Source organism: Acomys minous (assembly GCF_964271855.1).
Source record: "Acomys minous genome assembly, chromosome: 5".
Lineage (NCBI taxonomy): Eukaryota > Metazoa > Chordata > Mammalia > Rodentia > Muridae > Acomys > Acomys minous.
This window is the reverse complement of record NC_140494.1, coordinates 98,473,224-98,490,695: the sequence shown is the minus strand read 5'-3', so window position 1 is coordinate 98,490,695 and position 17,472 is coordinate 98,473,224. Positions and strand designations below refer to the sequence as shown.

General features: G+C 44.0%; 1 protein-coding gene across 1 annotated transcript in view; it reads right to left on the bottom strand.

Annotated features, from left to right (window-relative positions):
• LOC311597609 (uncharacterized protein) overlaps positions 1–16,746 on the bottom strand; it is a 39,408-nt gene extending 22,662 nt beyond the window's left edge. The window contains exons 1-2 of the mRNA XM_084781867.1: positions 16,706–16,746; positions 10,923–11,126 (exon numbers count right to left, since the gene is read on the bottom strand). Of these exons, the coding sequence (XP_084637993.1) occupies positions 10,923–11,126; positions 16,706–16,720 (219 nt within the window). The 5' untranslated portion in view covers positions 16,721–16,746. The remainder of the gene's footprint in view (positions 1–10,922; positions 11,127–16,705) is intronic.
• Between the last annotated feature and the right edge of the window lie 726 nt (positions 16,747–17,472).

Here is a 17,472-nt window from a genome sequence, read left to right as displayed (position 1 = left end):
TGGTTTCCATGGATTCCTGCATCTACCGCCGAAAGCCACAGCTCTAGGCAAGCATCTCCTCTTGTAGGTGCTCTCCCTCAGTCTTAGCAACTTCTTCCCCTCAATCCTTTAAGCTCACGTCTGTCCCCTCCCTTTGTTTACCCTGGTGGATACTAGGGTGTGACACTAACACCACAATGCTATATGTGTTTCTATAGCTCCAGGTCCAGGTCCAGGCCCGGTCGAGCTTGCTTGAGTCAGGATGAGCTCAGCGGGACATCATTGCTTCAAGATTTTGCACCTAGAACCACAGTGCTACACACTGTACATAATTCATGGTCGCAAGTACTCTTCCCATGTTTTCCATCCGTCTTAGTGGCCATTTCTCTCCAGTGGCTCTGGCAGAGGCTCATGAGCATAAACAAGAGTGCAGATGCTCCTCAACTTAACAGTGCGTTACATCCAATAGACCCACCAAAGTGGAACATACCATAAGTGGAATGACCATGATATTCCTAGTCTACTGAACATTCTAGTTCAACTCATCTACCTGAAATGTGCTCAGAAAATTCACATTAGCCTAAAGTTGAGCAAAATCACCAACATCAAGCCTGTAGTACAATAAAAAGTTAAATATTGCACACAACTTAGCGACTTGCTATAATCTTCAGAGGTCTGCCCCTATTGAGCGATCTCACCAGCTTGGCCCCACTTCCCAAGGGTTCCACAACCTCCCAAAATAGAACCACCAGCTGAGGAGCAAGTGTGCAAAATAGAAGCCTGTGTGGGGGCACTCCACATTCAAATTTGAACAGGAATATCTACCTATGGCATCTCTTAAGCTGAAAATTAGAAAGACACACACTGTAGAAATGCAGACAGAGAGCCCCCTGCTCTGGGGCTGGAGAGAGATGGCGCAACAGCTAAGAGAGCTTGCTGTTCTTTTAGAGGACCAGATTGGCTCCCAGCATCACACCAGGAGCTTACAACCATCTGTCACTTCAGCTCCTCGGGATCCAATGCCCTCTTCTGGCTTCCACAGGCACTCTCACACATGTGTGCATAGACATGTACATGCATATACAGAAACACAAATAAAACTTATAAAAATATTTTTAATCAAGTTGGGATTGGAAAGATAGATGGCTTAGTGGTTAAGGTCACTTACTGCTCTTGCACCGGACCCAGGTTTATTTCCTGCATGGTGGCTTATTAACTGTCTATAACTCCTGTTCCAGGAAATATGATGTCTTCTTCTGGCCTCCAAAAGCAGCAGGCACATACAATAATACACATACATACATACCAGCAAAACACCTGAACGCATAAAATAAATCTTAAAAGCAATAAAGGCCATTAATCAATCTCCCACTCCTGCTTACATCTTTATAAATATTTCTTTTATTAACTCCATCTCAGTCACCTCCATTTAAGTGTGCCATATGTTTCCTTCCTGGCTTCAGATAGATGCAGGGATAGGTACCGGGAGGGGCTCAAGAAAACACACTCCCAAAATAGTAGTCTGATATTTTGCTGCTTTCATGTGGTTGAAAAGCACACAACTGCCCTCCCCACCAGGAGAAGGTAGACTGCTGGCAACCCAAGGTATTCAGTGAAATAACAGAGGCAACCTATCACTGGTGGCCGCAGGGAGTGAATTCAGGTGGAGGGCAACAGAAATAAAGTGACTAGAGTACTTAGTTGCCATGGTAACCATAGTGATTGTAAAGACTGTAGTCAGGTGATGGCTGCTGATGACTCTAAGGACAGTAAACAAGGGCGAAAAATTGCTCAAGTGCCTTAAGTACCCAACTCAGAATCTGTCGGGAAGCCAGAAGTCTCTCTGGCATCTCTAAAAGAAGCATCTCCTTTGGTCACTGGACTGATATGAATGAGGACCAAGACTGAAACATTTTTTAATGGTTGTAGGGTTTACAAACCCAGCTGAGCACTGAAATCTGAAAAGCTGGTGGTATAGCCAGTCTTGAAGAAAGAGTTCTAAAGAGACACTTGCGTCCCTTGTTTTGGCATTCAGATTTAAAAAAAACAATGGTCCCTGAAAAGTTGACGTGTTCCCAGAAATAGCCTGATGACATTCAGAGGAGGAAACGGTTGCCTAGAAGGGACATAGATTTCAAGCAATTCGGACTGGGACTTGTGGCTGGGACTACTTACTATTCACACCGTGGTTAAGCCGAAATCTCTTGCCAGGACCCTGAAGACTGATTTGACGAGCTGCCAATCATCTACATCCTTCTTTCCCCGTGTATAAATTGTATAGATCTCCTTTTTCTGCTTTCCCCTATTTCTTGTTTGTTTAATTGGCCTATAGAGGACTGAGGGCTTATTTATAAGAGGTGGCAGACTCGGGCTGGAGCCTCATAACTGCTAATGGTATAACAACTAAGTGACAAGGTGCTTGACTAGCATGAGGAAGGTTCTGGATAAGATCCCCACTTATCTAGAATACCTTAAAGGGGAATACCTTAAAGTCTTCAACTCCAGTCTCCCACAATAAGCTAATTGTACTGATGGGAAAGTAATGAGACCTTGAGATGTTGGAGAGAGATATACAGATACAATTGACTAGGATCTGAGCTGAAACTGTCCTAAACTTCCAACAAAAGGATTATAGCTGCTCTTTTGCAATGAGTTAAAACATTTCAAGGATCATGCCTTGGGAAGGTGCCATGCAAGGAAATATAATTTTCCTAAATATCTGTTTCCATGATCTTTCATTGCTTCCAAACCCACCAGGAGAATTAAATCCAACTCAGTCCAGAAGATAAAGTATAAAACCCAGGCCTAAAAGGAGATGGGGGTTTCTACCAAAAGAGTAACAGAAGCTCAAAGCCTTAAATCAGGAGTCTGGGAATCATGTGTTCAACTGAGTATTACGGTTGTTAGGCCAAGAAGAATATAACAAGATTTGATTAAGATGAATGTGCTGAAGCGGGTGCCTAAGGGGAAAGTGGGGTTCCTATCATGACCCGAGGATGCAGCTTGGAGTCACCTAGCTATCCAAAAGTAAGCTACAGGGAGCAAAGTGGAGACAGCGGAACTTCCCTGGAACATAGGAGACATGGGTAAGGAGTTTAAAAAAAAAGAAAAAGAAAAAGGACAGTGAGAAAGTAACCTGGATATGCTGTATGTGTTTTGATCCATGACTGTCTGGCTACACTCTCCTTGGAGGACCAAAAGCATTACAAAATGACCTGAAACTGCTACAGCTGATAAACACTTTCAGAAAGTAGCCTGATACAAAGTTAATTCACAAAAATCAGTAGCCCTCCTATATACAAATGACAAATGAACTGAGAGAAAAAACTCAGGAAATAACACCTTTCACAATAACCTAAAATAATATAAGATATTCTGGTGTAACTCTAACCAAACAAGTGAAAGACTTGGATGATAAAACTTCTCGTCTTTGAAGGAAGAAACTGAAGAAGATATCAGAATATGGAAAGATCTCCCATGATCACGGATCGGTAGGAGTAACATAGTAACATAGTAAAAAATGGCCACCATAATAAAAGCAATCCACAGATTCAACTCAAACCCCATCAAAATTCCAATACAGTTCTTCATGGATCTTGAAAGGACAAATTTCAGCTTCATATGGGGTTTATATGGGGGGAGAGAGAGAAGGGAGAGAGAGAGAGAGAGAGAGAGAGAGAGAGAGAGAGAGAGAGAGAGAGAGAGAGAAGAGCTAAAACGGTCCTAAGTAGTAAGAGAACTGCTAGAATTATCACCACCTTCAATTTCAAGCTGAACTACAGAGCTATAATAATAAAAAACAGCATGGTAGTGGCACAAAAACAGACACATTGATCAATGGAATCAAACTGAAAACTCAGACATACATCCACACACTTATCAACACCTGATTTTTTAATAAAGCAGTTGAAAATACATACTGGAAGAAAGACGGCATCTTCAAAAAATGGTACTCATCAAACTGGATGGCTGAACATAGAAAAATCCAAATAGATCCACACCTATCACCCTGCACAAAACTAACTTCAAGTGGACCAAAAACTTCAACATAAAACAAGATGCACTGAACCTGGTAAAAGAGAGAGTGTGGAGTAGCCTTGAATTCATTGGCACTGGGAAAGACTTCCTGAACAGGATTCTATTAGCACAGGCACTAAGATCAACAGTTAATAAATGAGACCTCACGAAACTGAACAGCTTCTGTAAGGTAAAAGTCACTGTCATTTAGACAAAGTGGCAACCCTCATAATGGGAAGAGTTTTTAACAACTACAAATATTGGACTAATATTCAAATATATAAAGAATGCAAAAAAAACCTAGATTTTTAAAAACCAAACAAATAGCCAGGCAGTGGTGGTACATATCCAGCACTAACCCAGCACTAGGGAAACAAAGGCAGGCAGATCTCCGTGAGTTCAAGGCCAGCCTGGTCTACAGAATTGGTTCCAGGAAAGCCAGGAATACACAGAGAAACTGTCTCAAAAAAAAAAAAGGGGGCAAGCAAACAAACCAACCAAATAACCCAATTTTAAAATGGGGTACAGATCTAAACAGAATTTTCAATATAAGAATCTGGAAAGACTGAGAAACACTGAAACAAAAGGTTCAACATCCTTAGGCATCCAGGAAATGCAAATTTAACTACTTTTGAGATTTCATCATACACCTGTTAGAGTGGCTAAGATCAATATGCTGCTAAGGATGTGGAGTGAGGGGAACACTCACCCATTGCTGGTGGGAGTGCAAACTTGTGAAGCCACCATGGAAAGCAGTGTAGTGGTTTCTCAGGAAGATGAGAATCTGTCTATCTCAAGATCCAACTACACCATCCTTGGGCATACACCCAAAAGATGCTTCACCCTACCAAGAGACACTTGTTCAACCATGTTCATTACTGCTCTATTCATAATAGCCAGAAATTAGAAATAAACTAGATGCTCTTCAACAGGAAAATGGATAAAGAAAATGTGGTACATTTATCCAATGGAGTATTATTCAGCCATTAAAAAATTAAATCATAAAATTCACAGGTAAATGGATGGAACTAGAAAAAAAAAATCATCCTGAGTGAGATATCCCAGACCCAGAAAGACAAGTATGGTATATATTCACTTATATGTGGATATTAGCTGTTAAGTCACTAATAAGATACAATCTGCAGAACGACAGACATTAGGTATAACATAAGGGACATGGGGTGACAGATAATTTCATGCAGAGAAGAGAATAGAATAGATAATTCTTGATGGATGGAAGAGCTGGAACAGGATGATCAAGTGGGGAAGGGGAGACGAGAAGAGGGGAGGATGAGGGAGGGACAGAGAGAGACAATAAGGGCCATTTGAGGGGTAGTATTGAAACCTAATACAGTAGAAGCATCCTAAAATATATACATTTATAAAGTTGATCTAAATGTAATTTCCAAATAATGAGGGAGACAGAGCCCCAATTGACCATCTCTTGTCACCAAATAAGGCTTCCTCCAGTCCTAAGATTAGGTTACATCTAATTGAGGTGCTGGTCAAAAGGGTCCCATGAGAATTCCCAAACAACATAGGCTGTTGTTGACAAGACTATAGCATGCTCTCCAGAAACTGACAGTAGGGCCCCATTGCTAAAAAACAACATCTACACAATTCATTGAACATGGAGAAGTCAAACTGGTGCCTACATGGACCCTTCACCCCTGTGGTCTAGTGTCTTTGGTGCAGGAAGGTAGTCTGAATTCTGCCAAAAGAGAAACCTAAACATCAACCCAGCACAAATGCTTTTGGTCTGCAATGGTACCCTGACTTACAGATATGCTAAAGCAATGACAACACAAAGCTTACTCCCTGAAATGGAACCCATACCCAACATTGCTTGCATGACCAAAAGCCTGAGACAAGATAGCTCATGGTTTTAGGGTAAAAACAATTACTGCTGCTATTCTGAAACAAAACCAACCAACCAAACAACAACAACAACAACAACACATAGCAATAAAATGTCTCTTAATGGCATTCTGCTATAACCATAGATCAGTGCCTTGGTCAGCCATCATCAGAGAAGCTTCCTCCTATAGCAAATGAGAACAAATACAGAGACTCACAGCCAGACATAACACATAGAGTGAGAGGCCTTGGGACACTCAGCCCTAAATGAGATATCTCGATCAAATTTCTCCCTTCAAGGCTCAAAGAACCCTTCTGAAGAAGAGGTAGAAAGAGTGTAAGAGCCAGAGGGAATGGAGGACACTAGGAAAATAAGGCCCTTTAAAGAGTAAAAAAAAAGTCCATATGAAGACATAGAGACCAGGGTACCATGCCGGGCCCTGCACTGGTCTGCACCCAGTCCTTTGCATGTAAATTATGGCTTCCAGTTTAGTGGTTTTACGGGATTCCTGAGTGTGCAAACGAGTGGGACTCTGCTTCTTTTGCCTTCTCTTGGGCTCTGTTTGTTTGTTTTGTTTTGTTCAATTCCAATAGGTTAGTTTTTGTTTTATCTTACTATATTTTATTTATTATTATCCCTTAGAAGCCTATTTGTTTTCTAATTAGAGACAGGAAAGCTGTGGATCTGGATAAGAGAAGTGGGAAGGATGTAGGAGAAGTAGAGGGAGGGGAAACTTAATCAGAATACATTATAGGAGGAAAAAAATCTTTTTCAGTAAAAGCAGGCAAAAAAAGAAAAGAAACCAGGTGTGGTGGCACATGCCTTTATTCCCAGCACTCAGGAGGCTGAGTCTGGTCTACAAAGTGAGTCTAGGACAGCCAAGGCTACACAGAGAAACCTTGTCTCTAAAAACAAAAAAAGAAAACAGGAAGGAAGGAAGGAAGGAAAGAAGGAAGGAAAGAAGGAAGGAAAGAAGGAAGGAAGGAAGAACTAATTGAACTGACTCCAATAATAAAATCTGAAATGACATCTTGGTTGACTAACAAAAGTGTCCTTTTTTAAAAAAGTCCAAGCCAGGCAGTGGTGGCTCACGCCTTTAATCCTAGCACTTAGAAGGCAGAGGCAAGAGGATCTCTGAGTTCAGGGCTAGCCTGGTCTACAGAGCAAATTCCAGGCAATTGGGGCTATCCAGAGAAACCAAGTATTTACTTAAAAAAAAAAAAAAAGCAGGTCCAAGATGGAATTTTTGTCTAAGATCAGTGGGACTTACATTCCTTTTGTGATTTCTGGCCTCAGGATGTGCATTTTGAGTCAATGTTTGGTAACTGGGAGACTCTTATATACAGTCCCTGAATCATACAGTGGGATCTACTACAGCCAGAAAGGGGGGGGGGGGGGCGGGTACCAAGTAGCAAACAGAAGCTCCTAGAATCAGCCCAACTTAACCCAGTCTCCCTTAAAAAGCTAGTATCCCAAAAGCAAGGCCACCGTCCCAAGGGATTACAGACTTGATTCTACTTAATGATGATTCCACACAGGCAGAGTTGTAAATCCAACCACATCCCTCGTTAGTTTCCTCAGTGGCTCATTCTGCCTCCACAGACCTTTGGAAGACGACTGTACATTACCATGTGCGCACCAGCGGCATCACTCATGACCGATTCTGGACGCGGTAATTTTGTGAAGCAAAACACTGCAGGCCTTGGAAGCCGGTATGTAGAAATTAGCTTCAGGAAATCTTTTCCCGACCATCCCTATCATCGAAGGTAGTGAGAAACAATTTGACCTCTTGTAGCAAAGAAAGGAGAACACTACCTTTTGTATTTCAGCCTACCCTAAGGCAGTCTAGAGATGACCTGGTTGAACCGCTATGGAACGTTGTCTTACTTTATGCATTGGTAAGAGATCCGCTCAGAGACTTGCCACGTCACTTAAGATCCAAAAAGTCACAGTTCATGTCATGATGCGTTCTCTAAAGCATTACTCGCCATATGGCTGCCTGTCCATCTTGTTTCTGACCTTCGTGTCAGCATCACTCAACATGCACAGGTGGTTGCTGTTGTTGTTGTTTCTTCCTTCTCTCCTCCTCCAGGTAGCTACTGAGATTCGGAGCTTGCCTGCCCTGGGGTCTCTCCTTTAAACTCTAAGAAAACTATCTACTTTGAATAGACTTTACTTTGTTGGGGACAGGAAGGAGGGGCAAATGCTTCGCTCTATCAGAAGAAAAAAGAAAAAGAAAGAAAGAAAAAGCCAGATGAGTGGGCGGCCTCTGCAGATTTTAGAAGCAATATGATGTGTGTCACATGTGAATATGTTGCTTTCACCCTTTGCTCTGGAAACTCCCATGGGGCTGTCAGTTTCAAGTGGGGGTCCAGAATAAGAAAAAAAAATATTTTTTTTTTTTGTGCCGAAGATCCAAGCACAGTCTCTTGCTACACCCTCAAGTGTAGCAGACAACACAACCCAAGCAGTCAGGGAGTAGGGCAGGTAGGGCAGGATCTTCAGGAGTTCTCTGCAATGGTTGTTTTGCACAGCTGTAGTGAAGAAAACACTTCTTAGAGAAGGAAGAGGTACGGGAATGACATGCAGGAAGGAAGTCAGTGGCTGAAATGACATCAGGCACTAACCTAAATTGAGGAAAAGGGACTTAACATGCCTAGGGGAACATTTGCTCAGTGTGGCAGCTGTGGCCCCTTTTACCTGGAAATATCTGAGGATCATTTATTTTATTTTATGTTTTAAAAACTTTGGGGGGGGGGGCTGGAGAGATGGCTCAGAGGTTTGGACCACTGTCTGCTCTTCCAGAGATCCTGAGTTCAATTCACAGCAAGCACATGGTGGCTCACAACCATCTATAATGAGATCTGGTAGGTAGTCACACATGCAGACAGAACACTGTATACATAATAAGTAAATCTTTTTTAAAAACTTGTTTTGGCTTTTTTAAAAATGTATTTATTTATCATGTATACATGTATGTATACAGTGCTCTGCCTGCATGTACACCTGCAGGCCAGAAGAGGGCATCAGATTGTAAAAGGCTGTGAGCCACCATGTGGTTGCTGGAAATTGAACTCAGGACCTCTGAAAGAGCAATCAGTGCTCTTAACCTCTGAGCCATCTCTCCAGCCCCCTTGTTTTGTTTTTTTGAGACAGGATCTCACTGTATACAGCACAGACTAGCCTTGAACTAATGGCAAGTCTCCTGCTTCAGCCTCCCAACAGCTGGGATTTTAGGTATAAGCCACAATTGTGCAGCCATTTAAATTATTTTTAGTTATCCGTAGAAACATAAAACTGTACATATTTATGTGCTATAATGTAATTTTTCAAAACATGTAAATATAGCATAATGTTTAAATTAGTATAAACATTGATCTCAAACACTCAATATTTATGATGAAAACATTTAAAACTAATATTCTTTTTTGTTTTGTTTTGTTTTGTTTTTTCAAGACAGGGTTTCTCTGTGTAGCCCTGGCTGTCCTGGACTAACTTTGTAGACCAGGCTGGCCTTGAACTCACAGCGATCCACCTGCCTCTGCCTCCCAAGTGCTGGGATTAAAGGCGTGCGCCACTACCGCCCAGCACAAAACTAATATTCTTATAAAATATTTCCTATGGTTTGCAGAGATGGCTCAGAGGTTAAGAACACTGGCTACTCTTCCAAAGGTTCTGAGTTCAATTCCCAGAAACCACGTGGTTCCTCACAGCCATCAATAATGAGATCTGGTGTCCTCTTCTGGTGTGCAGGCATACATGCAGGCAGAGCACAGTATACATAATAAATAAATACATCTTTTAAAAAATGCTTCCTATTCCAAAATAACTACAGTTTGCTGAAAAATGGACTTTTTTTGTATGTGTGTGAGGTCAGAACTTGCTGTCCAAAGCTGGATTCTGAGAATCTTTTTCTTTTAATATTTATTTATTTTGTTAATGTTTGTGTGCCTGAGTATATGTATGTCCACAGTGGCCAAAAAAAGAGTGTCAAATGGATCCCCTGGAACTGGAGTTACAGATGGTTGTGAGTCAGCATCTGGGTGCTGGGACTCAAACCTTGGTCCTCTGGCAGAGCAACCAGTTCTCTTAACAAGTGAGCTTCTTCTCCGGGCCCCTGAGATTCCTTTTTATTGGTCCCCAAATCAGCAATAAGAGACCAGAGAGAGTAGAGGACAGATGCCCCATCACCTCTGCCTTACCTCCAGCTATGGCCAGGTTGAAAATAAGCGGCATTATGCACCGCCCTTCGTGACATCTATGAACAGATGGGAGAGCCTATGTTTGCCACCCCCCATGTACTGAAAATTATTACCCAATGAGATGTTATCTTAAGGTGGGGTCTTTAGAGGCAGTTCATCCCCGAGGGTGATGCCCTATTGTAAGATCAGTGACCTCACAAAAAGAGAGACCTGGTGGCCCACGCCTATATTCACAATAGTGGGAAACAGAAGCAGGAGATCGCTCACAAGTTTTAGGCCAACAGAACAAAAGCAAATAGAGCTGGCTTCCCCTCTGTCACCCCTCACCATGGAAGGATACACAGAGAAGGCTGTTGCCTGTAGACCAGGAAGATAGCCCTCTCCAAGGATGCTGGATAAGCCAGCTCCTGCGACTTGGTCTTTCAACGTCCAGAACATAAACACTTGTCATTTAAACCTCAGTCTCCAGTGTATCGGTTACGGCCGTGGGAGCCCTATCTAATAGCCAGTGGATAGTGAGTGTGCTTTCTTGGAAATCTTTTTGTTTTTATTTTCCTGTTTTTATTTTTTAAGTAAATATATCTTCGTTAATCTTTTAATTTATTTCTGAGAATTTCATATATGCATACAATGCATTTTGATTCTATTCAGACCCGCCTGGATACATCTCCTCTCAGACACACTCTCCCTACCTCCTGCTCCCTGCATGTCTTTTTTTTTTTTTTTAATAGACCACTGATTCCAACTTGTGCTATTCGTATACTCATGGATGTAGGGCCACACACTGGAACATGGTTGACCTTCCACAGACAACACCATCAAATAAAATCTATTGTCCCTCCCCCAGAAGACATCAAAGTCGGTACCTTCTTGGCCAAGAGTAGAGGTGTGTCAGTCCTTAGCTCCTCTGTGCTGGAGTGTTGACTGGTTTGAATTTGAGTGGGTCTTGTGCAGGGAACCACAGCGCTACAGTTCTTGTGTGTAGCAGTCCTGTCGTGTCCAAAAGGCACCATTTCACTGTAGTATCCCCTATACTCTTTCTGCCTCTTCTTTCGCAATGGTCTCTGAGCCTTGGGAGGAGAAGGGGCTAGTTAGAGGTCTCATTTGTGGCTGACCACTCCATACACGCATATAGTCTACATGTGGAACAGTTAAGGGGGTTTGCACAAAGAAACGTCGCTGATGAGATTTCAGCTGCACTGGTCAACCTATTGATATAGAAATGCAAATATAGAGAGTGGTCCGTTCAGCAAAATAGTAGTAGTAGGTTTACCCCTGGCTCCCAGGCAGATTTACAGTACCAGGCAACACAATTCCTCACAAAGAGTAACCTTTAAATTCCATCAGACATCAATTGATTAGCCCCATAACATTGATGCCACTGCTGCACCCATGAGTGTATCTTGCCATGCTTGTCATTATTATAAATCACAACTGGGTAAGACTTTGGATGTCTTTTGTACTCCAACAGCCTGCACAGCTACCTCAGGTGCTAGCTGATAGCGAGAAAGTTTCTCGGTCAGTATCAACTTGATTTCTTACTGTCTTGTGGTCATACTGTGTGGTGTCCACAGTGGCAAGATCTTACCATCAAGGTCAGGTAGGCAAGCAAAAACAATAACAATGCCCTGTATTATTCTGAGGGTCTCCATGACACCCCAGACCAACAACTGGAGATGGGCTGATGCCACAGATGGCATCCTGTGCATGGCACACAGGTTGAAGTTCATGTATCCTATGGCTTCAGCTATCACATCCATTTCTTCAAGAAATGCATAGACAGCGATTCTAAGCAGCTGAGCCTGAGGTGGCTAAGGAGCAAAGAGCACAGTAAACTTGGCAACAGTTTGGGGTGGGAAAGCAGGAAGAGCTTTGATCGAAGTGCAATGTAGAGAGCAGGCAAACACGCTTCTTCTGAAGCTGCCCCCCAAGCCCTCCTGTAAGAGCTGCTGCAAAGACAGAAAAGAAGGCAGAGCACAAGTAGAGGCCAGACCGCAGCAGGAGCATCATCACTCAGGCAGTCCCGGAGCCAGGGTGGCAGAGGCACCCACAAATGCGTGCACGCCCTTCTTGGACCATGATGACACCCCAGGGAATTCTAGGCAGCATAATGATTTGTTGCTCCCTAACCACAAAGTTGTCAGTGGTGGCAGCGGTGGTGTTATTGTTGTGGTTTAGTGCTTGGCAGCCTCCAGGCGCTGTGCTAGCTGGCTCTCAACAGCTCTCAGCAGCTCTCTGCCAGCCCCCTAGGCACAGCCTCCCCAGCATCTAAGTCTAAGGCAGGCTGGCCTCCTCCTTTCCCTCCTCCCACTCTCCCTCCTCCAGGACCTAGGCAGTGTGCAGCTGGGGAGGGGGCAGATGAGATGCTGAGGTACCAATTGTATTAATGAAAATGGCAAATACACATCCTTTCCATCTGGCAGCACAAAGGAGAGGCTGTTGGGGATGCAATTACCCTCTACAGGAGAGAGTAAAATATTTGTCAGGGTTAGCAATAAAATTAATATCCCCCAATTACTAGAGCCTCACTAATGAGATGAATACAAATTGCCTTCCTTAGCTGCAAGAGGAAGAACCTGTCACATAAAATCCAAAGTGCCAGGTTTTGGTTTTTTTTGGGGGGGGGGTTGTTTTGTTCTGGTTGTTGTTTTTTTCTAAATGTAGGAATCTCTGCCACCAAGACAGGCATTTTGCATGACTGAAAATTCAGAATAGAGAAACTAGAGATGACGCTCTGATGGCTGTTGGAGTCCCCTGTCATCACAGATGGGGGGGGGGGTGTTGGCGTGGGTGTCTTCTATGCCAGAGGGCCCCAAAACTAGCCCGGACCCACAAGACAAGCTATCTGAGGACCATGCCCCCTGACCCACTAGCCACTCTTCCCACGCCATCCTCCAGGTCTCCTGTAGTCAGTGGTATAGTAGCCCAGTTTCCATCAGATAATGCAATTTCCGACATATTTTTCCTTTGTGAAATTTGTATGTAGCAAAAGCTGGGTTTGCTTTGAGCAGAGCATATGCTTCGTATTCGTTGGAATAAGTTTCCTAGTTCCTTAGCATTCTGTTCACTGATATTCTGTATGTTAAAAATATCTCCACTCCCCACTCCCCTCCCCGCCACCACCCCGATAGTCAGTAGTAGGCAGTCACAGTTTGCCTCTATAGTTTTTCTGGGCAGAAACCAGAACACGCTCTCTACAGCCCGAGGGAGTTTTCTATACCTTGGCAGAGGCTGACCTGATTTCCCACCCATGAAGAGAAATACAATTTTCTTACTTTCTACCAGTTTCACAGATAATGCTATCAGGCAGCTTTCATTCCTGGGAGCCAGGACCTTTATTTCAGAAAGGAAAAAGAAAAGTCAAACACCCTATTTTTCACTATGGAAGTCTGGGGTTTTAATCCCTGTTGCATGAGTGGGGTATGTTTGTGCAGGAAGTAAAGAGGAAGGAATCTGAACTCTGGTGTTTTTGAGACTCCAGGAGATGTGGGGAGCTCAGCAGGTGCACACTTCTCAGGAGGGGTGGGCTGTGATTCTCTGGGGTCATCACATGCTGAGCCCATCGGTAGGTCTCTGGGATTTCCCAGAGAGCTCTTTTAGATGTAGGAGCCACCATCTCATCAATGGGACATTGATTTTTTACTACTCCAGCAACAAGGCAACAATGAACAAGCCAGCATTATGCACAGTAACAGAGACTAGAGTTTAAAATGACAGGATCAAAACTCACAAGCTGGCCACTCAGAGAGGCAGAAGCAGGCGGATCTCTGTGAGTTCGACGCCAGCCTGGTCTACAAAGCCAGTTCAGGACAGCCAAGGCTACACAGAGAAACCCTGTCTCGAAAAAACAAAACAAAACAAAAAAATTCAAACTCACAGCTCTGTGTATGAGAGGTAGCGACAGAGGTGGAGGGAGGGTGGAGTCCTAACTAAGACGAAAGAGCAAATTCCTCGAAAGAGACTTCAGTCAAATATGACCTGCATCTGTGCTGCTGGAAAACACACACATGCACACACGTGCACACACATACACACACACACTCCTACCTCCTCAAAATCTACAAGAATTCTTGCAACCTGTTGTCTCAACTGAGTGAAAGAACTCTCCATAGGGTTATAGCTTGCTGGGCTGTCTTCTTAGACCTAGCCGTAAAGAGAATCCGGAAGCAGACCAAACATCCACTCACTGACTCAGGTGTCCTTTTGTCATTTGACTAGCTATAATTTGATGTATCCTTTTGCATGTAAACGACTTCAGCAAATGTCTGTGGTGTGCTTGCCGTACCTGGGATACGATGATGAAAAAAGCGAGACAGAGAAATGGCATTCCTAGATCAATCATCAAAGCTGCTTCCATCAACTGGAAAAGCAAAGGCATTTTTTTGTGTGTGTGTGAAAAAGAACTGGAATGGCAGCTCCATCTTGGGCTACCCAGAGAATAGCATTCCCTGCCTTGGCAATAGCAGCTGAATTTCCCACCTGGTCCCTGAGCAACTGCAACCACAAGTAAGAAGAGTAGAAAGCAATATTTACTGAGTGCCTGTCTATATTAGGTTTTCGTACAGATCTTTGAAATAGGCATCGTTGCGCTCTGTCTCTCTCTCTCTGTCTCTCTCTCTGTCTCTCTCTCTGTCTCTGTCTCTCTGTGTGTCTCTGTCTCTCTCTGTCTCTCTCTCTCTCTCTCTCTCTCTCTCTCTCTCTCTCTCTCTCTCTCTCTCTCTCTCTCTTTACAGTTGAAGAAGCCAGCACTCAGCAGCTAGAGAAGTTGTCTAAGGTCACAAAGTCAATAACCTAAACGCTTGAGTCAAGCTACAGACACGACAAGTCCATGGTCCTTCTAATCATCAACTGATCACTTCCATTTGGGGTTTGGCCAGGAAAACAAGCACCAAAGGCACTCCTAGGTGCCGTGAGGATGTCCATGGCATGCATGTACGCACATCAGTTCTCCTGATGCATTTGTTTTATCTACCCTGCCCACAACCCCTGGAACCTGTAGGAGCAAAGCGTGTATCCAAGTCTCTGGGAGCCAGCTGGAACCAAACCCTTTTCTCCCTGGTGTTTTCTAGGTGAGATGCTGTAGGAGTATTGCAGCAGCAAGCCAGGGCGTGAGTAATGGAAGGCGTTGCTTATGTAATAGGAATCCACACCACCTAGGGTACATGGACCTCGCTGGGAACCGAGGACCCAGAACCTTTTCCAAGGTGCTCTCTCAAGTTCTTTCCCATTTGGGTCAGTCCTCTTGAGCGAGTCATGGTCGCCTTCCCCAGTCTCCTGGACCAAGAGGCGTTCTTCTTCCCCTCTCTGCAGGAGAAACCCCTGCCCCAAGGCATGCCAAGGCCCATCACTCCCAGGTAATGCCTTTTTCACTTTCACATTCTCACCTTTTCATGGCACCTCTCTGGGCTTGTGCCCACCCCCAGTTTTTCTCTCATTTGCCTTCAGCCTTTTTGGAAATGCCTAAGATGTCTGGCTTTTTTTTTTTTTCTCCCAAGGGGCCCAGCCAGGTTATCATGGCTTCTAATTATCAAGCTGTGAGCAGAGGAGGGATGTCAGCAGTTTCTACTTAAGATGAAATGTCTCAGCCTGAAACCCTGTTTTCCAATTCCTCCTCCGCTACTAATTACTTCTGTGTCCTGGGAAATTCACTTACCTCTCTTGACCTCGGGTTCCTTCCTTCACAGCAGGGGGTTAAACTAAAAGTCTTAGAGAGTCTTTGCAGTCAGTTTCCTTTTCTTGGGAGCATGAACTACCTAACATCTCCTTTCATTCCGTAGCTTTGGAAATGGCAAGGCTCCATGAGTTGACTGCAATGGACCACACAAGCATGCACACCAGCCCAGAGCCCTTCCCGGCAGCCATCCAGGCACTCACGGAGTCACCTCTCTTACATCAAGTTCTCTGAGAGATGCCGCTCCAGCCACCGGACAAGGGAGGGCTGTCACGCCAGGATATTGCTTTCTGACCCCTGTTCTTTGCCCTGCACCTTCTCCCCACACTTGGTCCTCTGCCAATCCAGCTTACAGGGGGGACAAGAGGGTGGGGTGGGGGGGGGGTTCTTCTGCCCAGCAGGTGGCTGCCCACTAATCAGTCCCTCCCCGGAAGTTAGAGGAGGCCAGCAGGAAGAGGAGACTTGCTCCTTACCCTAGCCACCAGCGTCTCAGCCTCAGGACAGTTTTGCTCTGCTCCACACGCCCTGCGTGGGCTGGCTCCTGTTGCTAGGAGAACCTGACCATTTACATTTCCTGCTGTTTTTATTTTAGATTAGCAGCCACGCTGCTGCAAGAACACGGGGTATTTTAAGAGAGACAGAAAAAGAAAGGGTGAGGGGAGAACGGAACGTGAGTCCTCCTTCCCAAGGTCCTCCCGCATACACAGACCAAAGGCAATAGACATTCCAGACCCCACCCCAGCCAGCCTCCTGCCTCTTCTTTTTTCCCCTAGCAGCACCACGCACTAGTTCTGACACCTTCCAGCACCTTCCAGCACCTTCCAGCACCTTCCAGCTACATGGGAACATGTTAGCACAATTTTCTTCCAGGAAAAGCAGAAGTCAGAATTTGAACCTACCTAACACACAGAGTTTCTGCTCATTTAAAAAAAAAAAAAAACCCTCAGCCAAATAGAAATTCTTTGAGACCCCAAATACCTGATATCCAGGCATGCTCCAGCTTTCTCCTGTGCCCTGGTTCACCATCTCCCAGGTCTCGCAGATATACACACTACTTTTCCTGCAAGCCATCACTGAAACCTGTGTTGCCTTTGTAGACTACCTTCTGTTCTAAGAATCCTAGCCTCTGATACCACTGCCTTTTTTTTGTGAGCCCAAGAATTAAGTCTTCTATCTCTGTGCTTCTAGAAGCTGATATCGAAGTCATTTTTGTTTTTTTAATGCTAGCTCCTTTTCTTGCTTTTGTAGCATCTTGGTCTTAGTAGGTGTTCTTCAATACTCTTTAAATTTAAATGCATTATTTTTGTTTTATCTTATTATTATACTTTATTGTGTTACATTTTAATATTATCTCTTAGAAGCCTGTTCTTTTCCAATGAGAGGTAGAAAAGGAATGGGGAGAGAGGTGGGAGGAATAGAGGGATGGGAAACTGTGATCAGAATATATTACGTGAGAAAAGAATAATTTCAATTAAAAAAAAAACCCTTTGTCCATCCCCAGCAAACACAAATTGAGCCCCAGTAAGAAGCGTACGCCATGAAACCTTTCTACCACCAGAAAGCTGTATCCTTGTTGGGAAAGAGATTTTGAATAATGTGATGAATATGGTAATAAAGATACGAGACGATCAGAGAGTTGCAAGAAGGCCCCCAGGACAAGGTTGAGATAAAGAAGAGTAATAAAGAGTAGTTTCTTAGAGCAGACCCTTGAAGAAGGACTGAGAATCCACTCCAGATGTCCACTG